The sequence below is a fragment of the Onychostruthus taczanowskii genome, unplaced genomic scaffold, assembly GCF_017590055.1.
Source record: "Onychostruthus taczanowskii isolate IOZ18803 unplaced genomic scaffold, ASM1759005v1 scaffold22, whole genome shotgun sequence".
In the NCBI taxonomy this organism is placed as follows: domain Eukaryota; kingdom Metazoa; phylum Chordata; class Aves; order Passeriformes; family Passeridae; genus Onychostruthus; species Onychostruthus taczanowskii.
In genome coordinates this window covers 5355328-5374259 of record NW_024499462.1, presented here as the reverse complement: position 1 = coordinate 5374259, position 18932 = coordinate 5355328, and the positions used below count along the sequence as shown (strand labels likewise).

The following is an 18932-nucleotide window of genomic DNA, read 5'->3' as shown; positions in this document are numbered from 1 at the left end:
GAAACTTCATCCAGGTATAACAAACTATGGGGCCCCAGTGGATCCAGCTTTGAGATGCAAATGCTCAGAAACTAATTTCCATTGTTGTCACTATTAATGGAATAGTTTATTACACAATTATGTGGTTTTGAAAACATTTCAAGCAAAGCAATCATAACTTCTGCTGTAAGCACCATCAGTTTCTTTACAATATGCTAACAAACACATTGGGACAGAAAACATGGGACATCCAAAAGAAAAAATAAGTTACAAATAAGTTAATAAAAAAAAATCCGCAATCTAAGTGACTTAATGCTTTTACTGCCTGGAGAAGGTTTGGAGAGGAGAAGGGTTGGAAGTATAGTTAGAAACACTGGACTGGCAATCAGGAGATGTTTAGTTTATTTCTATCTGTTTAACAGATTTCTTTATGTGCAGTGCTGGAGCAGAGCCAGTGTCAGCTCTAGGCAAAATGGACTTTTAGGATCCAGTGACAAGTCAAGTCACACTCACACAGATCACTGCAGATGATTGGAGTAGTTGAGGTGGTCCTGAGGGCATAGCTTAGAAATAGCAATGGATAGGAATACCTAGAGGTTTAATTTTGTTTACAGAAGAACCTGTTTTACTGATTATGATGAGAATCCAGTTTGATTTTTGGAGCCAAGTTTGAGTCTTGTAGCCAGAAATAGTGTTAAAATTTTGAAAATGGGCATGTTTCCTAAATAAACTGCTGGAAGATACTAAGAACATCTGTGAGCAATGGGATACAGCCTACTTGTAGGGGTTTTGTCCTACATCCTCCACCCTTTGACTTCAGTGAAAATACTGCAGATTGTTCTGAGATCAGTAAAGCAAAATTGGAATTTCAGGTTCTGGTAGTGAAATGTATTTCTGCTGCATCTCAGACGCTTAGGAAGTACACAAAGCCTCCAAATGTTTTGCCAATACAATGTGTGTCGCTAGTAATTAATTACTACTAAAATCATAAACATGACAGTGTATCATTTATTAGTGGCTTGACTGTCTTTGCATTTCAATGGGTTTACATTCTGTTTGTTCACTTCTTTTAAAACTTAATCATGCAGTAGCTCTGCAGGAATAGCGCCTCAGTGAAAGTACTCAGTCTGCAGGGAAGTCAGTGCTGTGTCAGGAGTTAAGAAAACAGTTTAGTTTACTTGTCTTTCCCTTTACATGTAGGAACAGAGGAAGTCATTTGAAAGATATTAAATCAGTTTGGAGTCTGTACAAGTTCAGTGCTTCTAGTGCTTTGTGTATGTCTTATTTGGCTATTTTGTTTTTCATTTTTCTTACTGTTTGTATTTTTGTCTCCAATCCCGGGAACCTTGAGCATGTGCTTTTTTGTGCATGACTAGTTTCACTGATCTCAGCAGTACTGCTCTATCTATTGAGTCTGCTAGGTAGCCTACAAAAGAAGTTTCTTTAAGGGCAGTAGAAGGGCTCTTGATGCTGCACTGGGTGGGTGACAGAACATTTGCCATCACACATGGCATGCAGGATGTGTAGCAAACCCCTTCCTTCTGGGGCAGAAATAAAGCTGGCTTTAGCATCCTCTCCCTAGAACTGAATGTTACATTTTACTTTTGGTTGCACTTAATTTAGGGCAGTAATCCCAATCCAAACAGAGTCTCATAGAGATGGCACCATATTGGCAGCAGTGACCATTATAACCATGAAAAAAAGCTGCTGCAGTGCCATTACCTGCTGAGGAGTTCAATCACTATTTGTTTTAACTATAGGAAGAGTAGGGGGTTGACATGGCAACGTGTTCTGTGACACATGTCAATTGATTGGTTTTGCCACTGGAGGAAAGTCCCAGCTTCCTTGAAATGCTGTGTAGCAGCTGTTCCTGCCCCACTGGTGAGGAGAAGAGCAGACACAGCCCTGACTGTCTGCACTTTGTCTCCTGCTGTGGTTTGGAAAGCTTCAATCCTGGTGTGAAGGGCTGCAACTCCACTGATTCTGTGCAGTTTAATCTGTCAATACAGCTTCCCTTGTAGAGGCTTTTTTCTGTTAAGACTTTTGTTTAAAGTGGATGGTAGTTTTCCTGGAGATCAGATCAACCGTTTCATATGAATTATAAAGCAATATATATTTGCTGGTGAAGGACTTGACCCAGAAAAGTATATCCTAAGCATGCAAGTACTGCTGCTGATCCCTACTGGAGTACCTCTGTTGCTAAAGTTAAAATTTTGCTTAGAATATTTGATGAAGAAACCTGTTGATCTGCACATCACTGCACTGAGACAGAATTAAGAGCATTTAAAGTGACTTGCAGTGAAATGGAACAATGCAGGATTTGATCACGTCGCTATAGGGCAGTTGACCGTTGAAGGATTGATTTAAGAGCTCAGTTTAATTATTCATCATTTCAAAGAAAATCCAAGATGCCCAAATGAAAATCATGGACCCAGTTCTTTTGAAGTCTAAGGTTATAAGAAGTGGAGATGAACTTGTTTTCATTCTAGTTCTCTGTACTAAGAGTACAGCCATCCTAAGAATACCTTGAACAGTTTTATTGGCTCAACTAAGAATAATCTTTAAAGTAGCCCATCTTTTAGTTTTTGTATGTCCAGTTTAATGCACACTAACAACATTCCAATATTTGCCTGGAACAAACATTGAAAATCTACCAAATTATGTCATAATGCTTTCCTTTTTTTAAGTATATTTACTTTTTAGACTTGTAGGTGCTAAAGAAAGGTCAGTTCTAATGTTACCTCATTGTTCAGCCCTTTCTTTTACAGCTGAAGGCTCATGAAATACTGGTTGCACTAGTGTTCAGAGACATTAACTGCTATTCTCTTCCATTTTTAAGTGGGCTTGTGCTTTTTTAACTTGCATTTAGCAATACAGTGAAACTCTTCATGCAAGTCTCTGAGTCAATGGGACTATCATCCCCTAGTGGTACTTTATATTCATAACAGAGGGATTTTTTTTTTCAGCACTTCAACCAGTTAAACTGTTCAGCTTGGGTAGACCAGCTCCAGAAATTGTCTTTTTGTGAAAGTTTGAACTCACTTTCTGATGTCTGAAGACAAACTTTACCCTACTCACTCATACATTTTACTTAAAACAGGAGTTCCAAAGATTGTTCATTTGTGAACAATGGACTGAGGCTCAAATCCTTTGTCTTGCAGATTCATAAATAGATATAAAAATTAATCAGGACTCAGATCAGGACTGAGGTTCTGAATAGTAGGATCTGCTCATTGGTGGTACATTGTCTGTACCACCACAGTACCTCTTCAACCTTGATCCAGCTTTGCAGACTCTTTTCTCTTGGTGACATCTACAAATGACAATCTGATCTGGCAATGCTTGCTTGGCTTCCAAGTTCATCTCTTTGTGGGTAGATTCATGTGATCAACAACAAACACTATTTTCTTATTTGTCCTCATTGTCACTGAAAATTCTGCCTTGGAGGGAGGAGTTCTCAGCAATTTTAGGTCAAAATTCTGTATTTTTCTGCAGTTCACAGTAGGCAGAATTCTCTTTCAACTCATTGCTTTCCACTGGGTATAGCTTTATCCCATAAATCTCTTTTCAGATAGGATTTTATGTTCTAGGTTTCAGCTCATAGGTGTTTCTTATGCTTACAATGGTGGTATAAGCTTGTCAAATCAGTTCAGATACATCTGTTTTTACTTTGAAGTTTACTGGGATTACAGTTTTCCCAGTGCATAAAACACATATTTCCCTCTCACATAATTGCGTGGAGAAAACAGTTCTTGTTAGGAGCTGCACTTGTATTTAATTCTGCAGATGTAATGGATTCTTAACTTTTAGAGAAAAAAGTTTAAAAGAAAATAAATTAGCCTCAAGGCATTTAAAGATCGAAATTTAGGACTTGTACTATACATTTTATGTATGCATTTTTAAGACTTCATTTAGGCAGAGCAGCTTAAAAAGTCTCATCATCTCTGGTGCACTTTATCTTTATGGCAGCCATCACCTAGAATATTATGCTGCATTGAGCAAAAATCTCAGGGTCACTACAAAAAAAAACAATTTTTTTTTTTTTTTTTTAATGACAGCAACATGTTTTTCTTTTGAAAAATACTTTGATCACCTCTAATGATCCAGGTGCCTCCAGCTCAGTTAATTGATCAGCAGTTACCTCAAAGCACTGGTGTCAAGTTTAGTCTGTCACTTATTATTCATCCAGAAGTCTTAGGCATATAGCAGCAACAGAGTGAAATAAACCCATTCTGGCAGCATATTTTTAGTCTGTGTATCTACAGCTCCATGAGGCTTTTACAAGAAAACATCTCCAAAAAGTGTATCTTATTCAGTATTTTTATTCTGGCAATTAGTTCTAATGGTCTAATCATAAATGCTAATACTGCTGTTGCCAGTGTCTTCTGCAGCATTTGTTTTATGCCAGTAAGTTTCTAACACATGAACCGAGCAGAGAGTCCAGTCTTCAGCTGACTCTGCGTGGAGTAATTGTAATTCCACTGGGAATATGTATCAGTTGTTGTATTCATCTAGCAGGCATAAATAAGGGCATTAAATATTTTGGCTGGTAACACAGATTTAAAAGACAACATTTTTCTTCAGATTGACTGCAGATACATTTACTTAAATCAATTGGTTTACATGTACTTGTCAATTATAGCAATCACATGGTGGATGTATTTATCTACAAATTGAAGTTGTGCTCCTGTAACAGTAAGTGAGGGACATTGGCTTTTTCTGCTTTACTGACTTTATCTTTAATCACACTTATAAAGAACCTTTACTGGCTTGTGAGATCCAATAACTGAGGTGGTAAGGTTAATGGGGCATCTTGTTATGCTGCACATTTTTGTTGCAAATAATTTTGTATATTAAATGCGTGAAATCTTTGCCATAGAAAAGTGAGACAAGAATTTGTGTGGCTAAAGGAGATAGGACCAGCTGATAGCTGGTTGCACAAATAAAGGTTAAGAACAATGACAGCAGCTGCCTTTAGTGAATGACACAACTGTAAGATACAGCCAGTATCTGAAAAGTAGCAGTGAGTGATTTTGTCTGGCAGAGGCAAATTTGAGAGATTTAAAACAACAGTGTTTCAAACCTACCCTTGTGATTATCTTACTTCCCCCTGTAAAAAGTAGGAGATAATTCATCTCCATCCACTATCGTTTGTGTATGTGCCCATGGCCACTGCACCCAAATCTTTTGACCACTTCTCTAGCCATGGATGTGCTGAGCATCACCTCCACTTTCAGTGCAGAAATACAGCAAAGATATTTTTATCAGAGTAAGAACTGTGACTGAGACCACTCCCTGTGGGGATAATTTCTGAGATAGATTTTTTGGCTAAGTGGTCCAAAACATCAAACATTGCACTGCAAGTAATCCTTAGGACAGACAATACTCCACATTTTCTCTTCCAAGGAAATACTGCCAGCTAAAGGGGTTACCTTACTCCCACACCCAGGCCAACACTGTGCTTCCCTCCCTGCCTGTATGCTTGTCTGTTTATTGCAAGCATTTGATTTAAACCCCAGATTTGCTCTCTCTGCCCTGTGATGCTTAGAGAATTGAACAAACTGTGCTGCTCATAAAGCAACATGTTCTGTGCTTTTGTGCAGTACTGATTGTCAATAAAATGTAATTTAGCTAAAATAAAAATACTGATCGTCAATAAAGTGCAATTTAGCTAAAACAAAATGCACATTTCTGAGTAAAAGGTTCCATGGCAATAAAGGAAAACAGAAAATATTGATAATATTAAAATTGCAAGTTTAATTATTTTTTTAACTATCCAAACCCTCATGTTCAAACTTTCAGACAGAATAGTGGTATCAGGAGTAGGCATTTGTAAAGTTGTTACCAGCTGACACCTGTGTTAAAGTATATTAGTTAAACATATTTCTGTTACTGTGCTTCTACCAAACATGTTTTCCTACACACGTCAAAATCTCTACACTAAACCTGGTGGGAAAGGGTTGCCACAGAAGACCCTCCTGTGTATATTGAGTACCTTTCTTTGCCCTATAGGCAGAAATGTGTCTTTTAACAGCCAAATCATCAATTCCTGGGGCTTAAGCAATTCCCTGGGATATGATGAAACTTACTTTAAAAAATAAAGACAGAACTAAATGCAGCATGTAATCATGTAGATCAAGACTGGAGGAAAACCGGTTCCATAGAATGTACAGGAAATATTTAGGGGAGCAGAACAGAACTTTCAGGATTGTTAAAGAAAGGAACAAAATCTGAACAAATTCTCCTATTTTTCATTAGCCTCTTGAATTTCCAACAACCTCCAGGGTGTTGTTGGAAATTTTGTACTTTATCAATGGCCATATAGAGCTAGAGAAATAACAGGAGATTTGGGGTTTGATGGAACTCCTAGAGTTAGCCCAAATCCACAAGTGTGCAATGTACATGGAGAGAAGCTGTTCACACAGTCTTACTTAAAGCTGCTTAACAGCTTAAAATGATAGAAAGTCCTTAACACAATATAAGAACTTAAACCACTTAAACTGTTTGAAGCAGCTTGTGAGTTCGAAGCGTTTGGGCCAGGGGCTGTGCTGAGAGGCAGCCCTTGGAGCTGCAGCCTGGGGACAGGGCTCCCACAGGAGTCCCAGAGAAGAGCACCTTCTGCACCTGAACCTGGGAGGCCTGGGGGTGATGTGGGGAAGAAGAGGGAAGAGCTCTCTATGTATTTTTATGGGGCATTGTGTATATGCCCAGATTGCTTTGCTTTAAATAGTGTAGCAGGGAATCTTAAAGGCATGTGAAGTGTCAGCAGTGGCATCTCCTCAGTGAAACAGAGAAAAGGGTGGCAGAAAAATATTGTCTATGACAAGTCTTCAGCTGTGGAAAACAGCTTTGGCTCATGGGCCAAGGGGGAAGGCTCCTCAGGAGCATTGTGAAGAAATCTGCACAAGCTGCAAGCCAAAGTGTTCTGCTTTTGTGTCTCCAGGAGCTGGAGGTTTGGGGGAGGTGGCCTCTCAGATGTGTTGATCAGGAAGTTTTTGGTTCTGAAAGATTGTTTTTGGGAAAAAGAGGTGAGGCAGGGAGGATTGCATTAGTTTAACTGATGTCAAGCAATGTTAGTTGGTTATATCAGAAGCATATTGTTAGCATGTGAAGCCACACATTTATAAAGCATTTTAAAGAAAACAAACCATTACTTATGAGATTCAGTTTGGTCCCTGCTGCTATGTGTGGTCATCAGTGGTCGTGTGGTCATCAGTGGTCGAATGTGTTTATATGCTCAGATAATGGCACAGCACTTAGATGATACCTGAGGGCAGAGGAAGAAGGCAGAGGACTGGGAATGAACCTCTAAGAGAGGGAAAAAACCTAGCCAGGGTGCTGCTTCTGATGGCAGTGATGCCACCTTAAATGTTTTGAAGCTTTGGCTGGTTTTCATTGATGCAGGCAGTGATTTACACCTTTCAGTGCAGAGAAGGCTGTAAAACAGGAGTGAATTACATTCTGTACAATTTGAAAATAAATTGTGCATTCACAGCCACTCGGGGTGAGGCCCATTTACACTTCCAGAGTTGTATATGATGAGTAAATGAAAGTTAGGGCTCTGTGTGAATGAAAAATGCCTGTTTTACCAGAGGCTGTGAAAAGAGAGAGCAAGAGAGACTTGGTGGAAATTGGAAGCAAGATTTTATTTGTTTGTTTAAAACAGTCATATTGATTTGGAGTCAGATGGAGCATTGTAATAACTGCAAACTAATTCCACTGAATTCTGCGAGGTATGTCTGTGAAGTTGATGGGGCTGGAAGTTTATACTTATAATCTGAGTTTTTCCTGTGTTCAGGTAAGTCTTTATCACATTATATTCTTGTGCAATGTCGGTGGCATGTTATCTCTCAAAAAAAAAATCTTCTCTGTGGTGAAAAAGAGCTTGGGTGTAGTTAAAATCATATGAGCTCAGTACAATTAAATAATTACTTGGCTTTCCTTTACAATGAGGAATGAAATATGGAAATGTTATTTGGTGAGGGTGCTTTATAATGAGTGACAGACATTGAAAGAAACCATTTAATTAATGAAATCGTGCTAATGTGCTACATAATACTAATTTCTCAATATTGCTTGAATTTCAGAACATTTCAGGATCTGTCCAAACAAATGGATATATCTTATGGTACAGTCAGGGACTCGGCAGTGTATGAATACTTTAAAGCAAAAGGGACCAACCCTTTGGAGCAGGATAACACATTTGCTGAACTGTGGAGAACTATCAGTAAGAATAATGGGGCAGATAATTGTGTATCAAACCCTTCTGAAGGCATCAGGAAGGTAAGACTGGATCACAAGGGTTTTCATTTAATTTCTGTATCAATGTTGTTTCTATGCAGTTAATGATAAGTCACAGGAAAGAAATTACAGTCATTTAAAACCCCCCTGAATTCCTATATAAAGTTCCTTTTAGTACCTTGATGGCAGATAAGAATCAAATTTTGGTGTCATTGTTCTGAATTTAAGTACTTTAACTCTGCCTAAGTCTTCAGTATGTAAGTCCTTTGGATTTGGTAATAAGGTTTCTCAGTTTCATGGGAGCTATCATAATGCCTTTTTGGATGTAATTCTTTACATTATGCAGTACTGACTCCTGTCCTTTGCTCATTTGAGTTTGTTTTCTTTTCTGAGTTCATGATTGGAAACATGAGTCAGAATTAAGGGATTCACAGAACACATACTTGTTTCTCTTAAAACAGAAATTTCATGCAAGACTTTTCTTTGTTTATTCCAGACTTTGAAAAATGCATTCACATGACACTGTGTTTTACCAAAATGTTATTTCTCTGAGATAAAACTACATGGATTTTTGTGGAACAGAGAATTAATGTGGTATTCAAGGAGTAATATATAACAGCTTAGGATGCTGCATGTTTGTTCTAAGTCCTGTGATAATGAGTATTGGCCATTGCAAATGCCCATTCTCTCTCTCTTTCATAGCCTACCTCTCCCCTCTGCTCCCCATCTTGAATCTCAACAAAACCAGGCAGCACCTCACATCAAACACATGTCCAGTACATTACACAGAAGGGATGCAGGCATGCTGAGAGCCTTGGTGTGCTGCTCCTTTAATGGAAAGTGTCCTCTTCATCTGTCTATTGATTTTTTCCTAAAACAAGTTAAGAGTTTTTATTACCATAGTGAATGTTTGATCAGAGATACTCTTGTCAGTGAAACACAGATTTACTAGTTCTTTGTGCTTTTGTACGTGGGACATGTTAAAATGATTTGGGCTTGCATTTCCTTCTTATTTTTTTAATATTTTCAAACCTTTTCTGAACAGTCAGAGGGACAGTATCCAATTTCTACTGTTTTCACAGTGCCATGAAGAGGGTGAACACAAGTAATGCAAGCCATCCTGTTTCCAAATTCAAACTCCTTTAGCAAAAGATTCCCAATTCTTTGCTTGACTTTTGGACAAAATCTTCATGCAGACACTTCATTGTCTTAGCATACAAGTATTCAGTCAATTTGGGTTCACCCTGCCCTCAGCTGTCCCTCAAATGAACTTCCCCAAAGCCCTCTGCCCTCAGCTCCAAATCCCCTCTTCCTTGGGTACAAGGTAGAGCTCTGGCAATAGCAAAGTCTGCAGTGGTTGTTGGCTTTTTTTTTTCCTTAATCTGCTCAGCATTTTATGAAAATGAGGCCTCTTTTGGTATGTTTTGATAGCATTTAGAGGAGAAATAGAGACATTAAATACTTTTCTATGTATCCTAGCATTTAAGCCAATAATAAAACAATTTCACTTAGAAAAATATCCAGTATTTTACTTTTCTTTTTTTTTTTTTTTTTTACATTTTATGGAAGTGGATGCTCTTTATCCATGAAATTGTAAATACTCTTATTCTGTAAGCCTAGTGCATGCTGCCATTTATGATAGCTGCATTTGCTAAGCCAGAAATGTAACCGTAGATTGGCAGGCAGTTGAGAATACCAATTATATTGTCTGTATGGAGCTGGCAGCTCCATCCTATCTATGTGATAATAACTTTTCATACTAAGTTTGATTTCAGTGTTGTAGGGTGATTTTTATATAACTAGATCAGCTCGTTCAATTAATGTCAACAACAGCTAAATTTTACTTCAGTCCCCAAAGATGACCAAGGCTGCTATTTGATTAGACACCAACATAAATTGGCTTTAATATTTAATAACATTGTCAACTAAACTATTGTGTTTATAGTTTAAGTGTCACTCTTCCTAGCTCATTGAACTCTCTGAATAAACAGACAAGTTATCTATGTCAAGTATTATGGCTAGAAATTCTGGGGTTTTTTTAAAGGAGAATTGATGTCAGCCAAGGAAATGAGTTTCCATCCATAAATACATACTGCTGCATGAAAGAGATGTAAATGTGCCTTACAAATGTGTTTCGTAGGAAATGGGAACTCTAAATCTCTTTAGAATAAAAAGATTCATAAAACATTTTTCTGAATGAGGACTTGCCTGACACAATGCAAAAAAAGAAAAAAATCACTACTGTTCTTTCTTCCCTCCTTCTCCTTTCCATTTTCTTCAGACAGTATCACAGTTCAGCTGCAGTTACAAAGCAATGCTCTTCAGTGCAAAACAGAGAGTGCTGGTTATTTGTGCCACAGACAGGTATTTCAGGTGTTTGTCCCTATCCCATTTATCTTTCTCCATTTCATAGAGATTTTCCTACTCCCATTGACTGTCTGAAAACAAAGGGATGGCAGTGGAGGAAAGTCATGTGAGCTTTCATGGCGCATGGTTGCCATGGCAGAGGTGTCCCTTCAGACACAGCAGAGTCCCTGCAGCCACAGTGGCCATCTCCCATGGGCAAGGCACAGCTTTTGCAGCACTGGGAGAGCCAAGAAAAGGCAGGAATGCACTTCAATGTCACACAAGTGACAGGAGGACTCCTGAGAGCCGAGGGTGGTGGGGAGCAGGTTGTTTTTGCTGTATTCCCAAGGTAGTTGAAAGTAGTCATTGAAGATGGAAAGCCTCCTCCCTCTAGAGGTACCTCTGCACAGCACAGGAGCAGAAACCACAGAAACCACCAGTCCATACAAAGTGCTGTTTTGCCACTTTGAGCTGTCTGGGACTATCACAGATGAGGCTTGACTAATGCTGTCACAGGAATGTTTTTACAGCCATGATCTCAGTGAACTGTTTGCTTTGCATCCACTGGCAATCAGGGTAATTATTGATTGCACCAACACACTGTGGTTATTATTTCCTTTGGGAGCACCCATTTTTGCTGTGAAAGAATGAAGTAAAATGATCTCCATGTGATCCTGCATCTGCTATATTTACACATAGGAGAATTAAACTCATTATTGCATTCTATAATGCCCTGCTTTGGTTGAGATTATTTGTTCCCCTGTCCAATTAATTTAGTGCCAAAAGTTCTCTGAATTATTTCCTTTCTTCCTGTGTATCACTTTTGATGAAAAGCGATCAAAACCAAGTAGAGCACAAAATGAGAATGCATCATTGATTTAAGCAATAGCACAGTAAGAATTTTTTCCTTCTCTTTTTTGCTTCCTTAATGATCACTGAGCATTAAATCAGTGATTTTCTTCTCTCTTCATTCTAATTTTGAGAGTAGAAGTAGCTTAAAAGTTCATTTAGTATGATTTTTTAAAAACTACTTTTTTCACAATGAATGTTATATTGTGAATTGTGATTGCTCTCATAGAGCTTCATAAATTTCTCCATTTCTTGACCCAGCAGCCTTTGAAGCAAAAGCAAATGGTTCCTTAAACCTAAATCTATTGCATCCTGTAGTGGTTCCTTAATTATTTTAATACTTGAAACATTTCAACAGGATCAAATGGCATATTTTTTATTTTTATTAGAACTAAGATGCTTCTCTTAAAGCACTTTTTTATAGATAATAAATGTTATCAAGCCGTCTTTTTGAGCTACTCCACTAATGCCAATGTAAAGGTCACTTTTTGATATTTCTGTGGTATCAGCCATGTAATGGGATCAGCTACACTGACACTCTGTTGTGGCAGTAAATTAATGATGAATTTTGCATTATTCTGGCAGTTCTGTCTTAAGTATGATAGCTTCTTCATAAGTTTCAGATAAATCACAGATATATCAATGATTAGTCTGGAATCAATCTTTTATTATATTGTTATATTTCTTAGCACACTTTCTTTGAAACAACATTGTTTAATCATTAGTAAGCCAAGACAATATTTTGAACAATATTCCTCTATCTCCATCCACACTGAAGAGTGACATTATGGAGTTGTTCACTGCATTCCTGAAGTATTATTTACTTTGTGGCCCTTGTCTTGTCTAGGAGCCATCTTCTTTGGCCTTTTAATTTTTTAGGATTGTGAAGAATAAATATATATTTTTAATATAAGTTTTGCCCAGGGGTTTCTTTTTCTTAAATCTGTTTTCTAAAATCTCTTAAAACAAAGATAAATGTGCTGTCCTTTGTGTAAGCCAAAGCAGTTGTTCTGCCTGGGTGAAAAAAATGAATGCTGCTTTGGCAGATTTTCTGATAAAGAGGTTTCTGAAAGTTTAACCAAGTGATTTTTACTTTGTTGTGCAGCATGCCTGTATACTGAGAGTTACAGTTAGGCCATAGCAAAGGAGCAAAATATGAAGTACAGTGAAAAGACTGAAGTATAAATTTGAGCTCATTATTCTGTGTTTATTTCAGTCTTTTTTTTTGTATTCAAGCTATCTCACCTATTCTCAGCTGGCATTTGCAGAGGCCCTTTTACCAGTCTTCCTACATTCATGGAAGTTAAGGGACAGGCATGCCCCTTAAAGACTCGACGAAGACATTGGGTCTTTCATTTAAAAAAAAAAGAAAAAAGTTTAAACTACATTTAAAATTTGAGGTCTGTTTCTCATTGAAAATTAATGTCAACTTGATTTTTTTTGGCTTTTACTTCTTGCCTAGTGAAGGTATCTAAAAAGTCAGCTTACTTCAAACACACATGTATGTGTGCACTTTTGTATCTTGTACATATGTTTTTCAAAGTTTGACAGCTTTTCCTTAAATTGAACAAATGATACTGCTTAGCTGTCATAACAGATATTAACGGGGAAGTGAAGGATGCCGAATTTAGGCAGCAACTAAACATTTTGTTGTAAGAAAACTTTCCACATAATGAACACACTAATAGTATGAGGTCTTCACTCTTCAGGGAAGAAAATTTCACAAGTAGAAGAAGTTTGGAAAGAACTAAGTCTTCCCTGAGGAAAAAGGGATCTTTGGAGATTCTGGTTTTGGCAATCAGAGAGGGAGGAGACACAGCCTTGCACCCAGAATTTCTGGGAGTTGAGACGCATACACAACCAAGAGTTTAAAAGTCAGATTCCTGATTGTGCTAAAATGATCATGCTGTCAGAGAAATAATGCTCTATAGATGTGATGACATTGGATAGGCTGATTTATGTCATTAGAAATATGTAAAATAGATGTGAAGAGATCTGGCAGACTTGGTTTATTGACCATTTGCAGTCGCAGGATGTGATTTAGGATAGCAGCACGGCAAACACAAGAGAAGTAGACCTTTACAAAAGATCTGCTGTTCAGCATTGAAAGTCGGTGTACAAAGCCCTTGTATATAAGCTAACATACAGAAAACTGAGGATTGAAAAGTACACTCAATAATGTGGGGTTTTTTTCTTTAGCCAGTGTGCTGTAATAGAAATCAAATATTTGAGGAACATTGTATTTCTCAAGTATTACTAAGAGATAGATAAAGAATATATTGTGTTATTAGTGTTCTTTTCTACATTTTAAATGTAAAAAGATGATTTGATGACCAGTGTTGAGGACTCTCCATGTTTGGAGACACGAGGCTTGACTCTGTTTCAGAAGGCTGATTTATTATGTTAAATATTATATTAAAATGCTACATTAAGACTATACTAAAGAACAGAGAGATCAGAAGGCTCAACAAGAATAGAATAGCACAACAAAATCCTGTGACTGTTCACAGCCTTGGCACAGGTGGCTCTGATTGGTCATCAATGGAAAACAATCCACATGGACCAATCCCAGCTGCACCTGTTGCATTCCACAGCAGCAGATAGGAATTGTTTACATTTCTCTCCTGAGACTCCTCAGCTTCTCAGAAGAGGAAAAATCCCAGCAAAGGATTTTTCATAATATTATGGCTACAGACCCGTTCTGAAAGAAGAGAAAATAAATACATCTCTTTAAACTGAGCAAACCAGCAAAAGAACCCCAAAAAACAAAAAATCCCCCAACCCCAAAATCCCAAACAACAAAAACAAAACAACAACAACAACAAACCCAAGGGAAACAAAACAACATTAAAAAAAAGAAGACAAAAATTCAACCAACCAACTCAAAAATACCCAGAGAAATGTAAAACACACATTTTACTATATTGAATTAGGTCAGATCTTTCTGGGGTGTCCGATTTCTGTATATCCATCAGGCAGGACTTTTGTTCTCTAATATAATGGATTTTGAATAAATTCTGTGTACAGTAACAAGTGCTGCTGCTTTTGATCCCCTGAGGACATATTTTTAATGCTGACAGTTTCCTCTAATAGGTAGCAAAATCCTATGTATTATTTTTTACCATGGAACACATTGTGGCTGAATAATAAAAAGAATATTTTCCAAGGGTCCAGTGCACAGACTCTTTCACGTCTTACCAAAGACAAAGAATATAACATTTCTACTCTGTTTTAACCCAGAAGCAAAGGAATTTTTGGATCTTTAATTGCCTTGATATAGATAAAAGGGAATCAGAGAAAAGAGGTGGATTGCAGCAAGTACCTTACAGAAAGTCTAGGCAACATAATTTTACTCTTTGTTTCCCTGAATTCTGCCTCCTAGAAGACACCTATGATTTATTGTCACATGTAAACAACTGTAAGGGACTTCAGAAAGGTATGGTTTATGTCAAACTATGATGAAGTAAATTACCTTTTTTGCTCAACTGAGGAATCCAGTGTAATGAAATAACTGATGGAGTCTTACAAACTTGCAGGTGAATTCAAAATGGAGCTTAGAAAATAATTGGAAGGATGAACTAATTCTGTGCCAGAGCTATAGCAATTTACTAAGGGAGCTTTGTGAATCAGTTCCTATAAAGAACTAAAATACTACTTAAATATGTTAGGCAACCAATGGTTACTTTAATCAACAAAATGATATTTTATTTTACTATACTGAATCCCTATCCGGATATGTTTCTTGCATCTTGTGTTAATTACATTCATTATATACACTCTGTGCTGGCCTTAGTTTCAGTCCCAATTAAAGCTGATATTTAAGGATATCTGCATAGACGTGTATTAAAACAATATTTATCCCAAAACTGAAATAATAGTACATGCTTGTGAATCTTCTTACCTGTGAAGAAAAGAGGGAACTCTTCCAGCTCAGTGCATGCCTTTTGTTGTAGGACTAACATAGCTCTCAGAAGAGCAGTGTTTATTTGCAGGGCAAATTTGTTTATTTACATGTTTATATGAGCAAAGCTGAAAAATTACAATCTTGTTGCCTGTGATGCTCATCACTTAATGCTCATACTATGCCAGTCTTGTCACTTAAATGTATGGAACCAGTCACATTCCATGTCTCCTACAAAACATGCATCAAATTCATCATCTAAAGCAATAGCTTTCATTTATAATTAATAACCTGTTACATAAACCTCACCTACACTTCTAGATGTCTGTGCTATCCTATGTGCATACTTAAAAAAGAAAGATATTTTAGCAAGGTTTGAAGTAGGTGAGGTCCTGCTGGGAGACAAAACTGTTAGAAATATATTAAGAAGTTTAAGGTCTGCAGATAAACTGTGACCTAATGAAATACCACCAAGGAATAGTGACAAGATTTGGATTTGTTTGCTGGCTTAGGTTTTGTCCTACCTAGAAATGCAGTTTAGTTTAGACTGTGTTGTGTTCATGCTGTATTTACAGGCAAAGAAAGGAAATTATGCTTTCCTGTGGGATGTGACAGTGGTGGAATATGCTGCACTAACAGATGATGAATGCTCTGTGACAGTCATTGGAAACAGCATCAGCAGCAAAGGATATGGGATAGCACTCCAGCATGGAAGTCCCTACAGAGATCTTTTCTCCCAGAGGTAAACTGAAACAAAGCTCATTTTGTAGGATTTCTGTCTATAGCCAGCAACTGTTCACATTAATTTTGGCATTTAATTAATAATGAACAATGAATACATGACAGCAGAGAGGTTGTAAATTCAGGCTCCAACAAAGCTGCTGCTCCTTCTGCTCCCTGTGCATCTGGTTTGGGAGGAGGGGACTGGAGGTGGTGTGTGGCCTCACATCTTCAGACAGCTCTGCCTCTGGCAGAGGACTGATGTCTTCAGAGCTCAGTGAGAGGTAGAGGAGAGATTGAAGAGGGATCTTGAGCTCATGTCACATTCTGCAGGCTCTGAAGCAGTGTGTTGCTCCCTGCAGGAAGCTAGCAGCAATGGCCTGCCTCATCCTTTAGGGTGGAGGGACAGGTCGAAGACTCAGGATGGTGCAGGGCAACAAGAATTGCAGGGAATTGCATGGGATTGACAAGACCAGAGGACTATAAAACTATGCTGTTTAGTGATCTCTGAGCTACCAGCTGGGTATCTCTTGTCCATGTGAATGTGTACCCTGAAATGAAGACACACAGCTGTGCAGGCAGGTGTGCCCTTAGCAGAAGGTGAGCGTGTGCTCTGCTCCAGGCAGGGATCTGAAGCACGATTGCCTCATCTTGCTTTTCCTTTATAAAAAGGAGCAAAACTCCAGCTGCATAACTGGAGACAAAGCTGCCTCAAGAGAAAAGATTGTTAGTAAACAGCTAAAATAGTTATCAAACCAAATCCAAAATGAATCATTCATGCAGAGACGGGACACTTCACAAGAGACAAAACAATGATTAATTAGCAACTGTTAACACAGTAATTCAGGCATTAAGTAACAGCACTGAAGTAAAATCCTTTTGAATAAACTACATTTACTAAAATAAATGAGTTGCTCGCTGCTTAAACAGATTTGTACTAAGTGGTGCACAAACAGTAGCATGTTTAGCCTCATATATTTTTGGAATTACTGTAGGAGAGCAGCAGTGGAGTGGGTTGAGCATTTCACTAGTGGGACCAGCTGCTGCAGCTGAATGTAGCCAGACCAGGCATAACTAACTGGAATGTGGTGATTTCCCCTGGAAATGCTGTTTGCACTGCAGTGGAATTTTTGACAGTCTCTTTTTTTCCTAAAGTTACCCAATGGAGTTTACCTGCTGCTGTGAGTAGAAAGAAATCTTGGTATAAGGGAGTTTCACATGAAGAATACAACACTCTGGGGGTGGATGGGAGTGGAGTTTTGAATTATGGGATGGTAGGTTTAAGAGATGTGGAGCATAAGGAAAAGACAAAAAAAAACTGTAAAAAAGCATCTTTGCAAATAATACTTGTGTTTTGCAATTTCTGCAGGATCCTAGAGTTGCAAGAAAGTGGAGATTTGGATGTTCTTAAACAGAAGTGGTGGCCACGGATGGGACGTTGTGACCTGAATAGCCATACCAATGCGCAGACAGATGGCAAGGCACTCAAGCTGCACAGTTTTGCAGGCGTTTTCTGCATTTTAGCAATAGGCCTTCTTCTTGCTTGCTTGGTGGCAGCATTGGAGTTGTGGTGGAACAGCAACCGTTGTCATCAAGAAACACCGAAAGAGGTCCATAACTTTTATTCTTATCACAATTAAAAGTAGAAAACACAAAAGAAAGAGAGAGCAAGTGGAAGTTGTGGGATTTTAGGTGCTCTCATGCAATAAATTTGATTTATTTTGATTTGCCATACTAAGCTTTGCATATAACGTTTTGGGTGGTTGTTTCTAAGAAAATAAAAGCAAACAAACAAAAGTGTCTTTTGTGCACATGGAAGGTGCCAAACTGACAGCCCTGGAGACTAAAGTCCTCTATTTATTTGTAGAGCAGATACAGCATGGGCAGCAGCAGTGCAAACTTCCCCTCATTGCCCCACCAATGTGCCTCAGCCCTGACCTGGAGAGACCACCTTTAGGGGTAAGAGAGTGGTTCAGAAACTCGCCCTCAGCCACTCTGCTGTGAGTGACGGGGAGGCCAGTCACGGGCACCCAGCTGTGCCATCTGTGGTGATGTTTTCTCTGATCTGAGCCCCCATCCGTTGGCTGGGAGATCCGAGTCCATCCTGTGCAGGCTCTGCAGCTGCCAGACGTCTGGTAGCTGCTCTCCTTCATGGCTGACCTAGGCTGAGTTTGAAGAGGTACACGAGCAATTAAAAATAAATCAGCTAGTTAATAATTGAATAAGCCATATTGCCATGACACTGTTTAAATGCTTCCTTTCTTTTGAAGTCAGTTTTATTTCTAAAAGTAGGAGCCTCTGAGGAAGCTGACCTTCATATAACATGTTTTATCTAGGAAATTATATCTGAGAAGTTCTTGGGTTTGAAGTTTCCATTCACAGCAGCCAGAAGAAGCTAGCAATGTTAAGATAGAATAATCAGTCTATTCTCAGATCTGTCTTGCATGAAGCCTGTACTTCTTTACCTAGTTTAAATGTTTAACAAACTAACCTCTTGCAATTTTGGAGACACTGAGGCATTTGTAGGTGCTTTCATCTTGGAACAGATGTTTGTTACAAGCTAATAATAGCAGTGAGCTATGCTGCAGCTGGAAAATAGTACATAGCCCACCAATTCTAATCTCTCATTTTCAAGTTGCAGGAGCAGTAGACTGACATACCTGTCACCTGTATGCAATTTTGGCAAATTGGCAACCTGGTCTAGTGGAGGGTGTCCCTGCCTTTGGCAGAGGGGTTGGAGTTGGGTCCCTTCCAGCCCAAACAGTTCCGTATGCTATGATTTTGCTCTGCTGCCTTGTAGAAGTTGCTCCTGCTGTAACTCCAAAGGTGCCCCCACGGTAGTGTTGTGAAGGCCTAATGCCCAGCAGTTGGTGTTTCACTGCACACTGTGAAATCC

General features: G+C 38.5%; 1 protein-coding gene across 1 annotated transcript in view; it reads left to right on the top strand.

Moving 5' to 3' along the window:
* GRID1 (glutamate ionotropic receptor delta type subunit 1) overlaps positions 1-18932 on the top strand; it is a 481999-nt gene that overhangs the window by 446946 nt on the left and 16121 nt on the right. The window contains exons 13-15 of the mRNA XM_041404961.1: positions 8067-8262; positions 15892-16058; positions 17406-17646. Coding sequence (XP_041260895.1) covers positions 8067-8262; positions 15892-16058; positions 17406-17646 — 604 coding nt within the window. The remainder of the gene's footprint in view (positions 1-8066; positions 8263-15891; positions 16059-17405; positions 17647-18932) is intronic.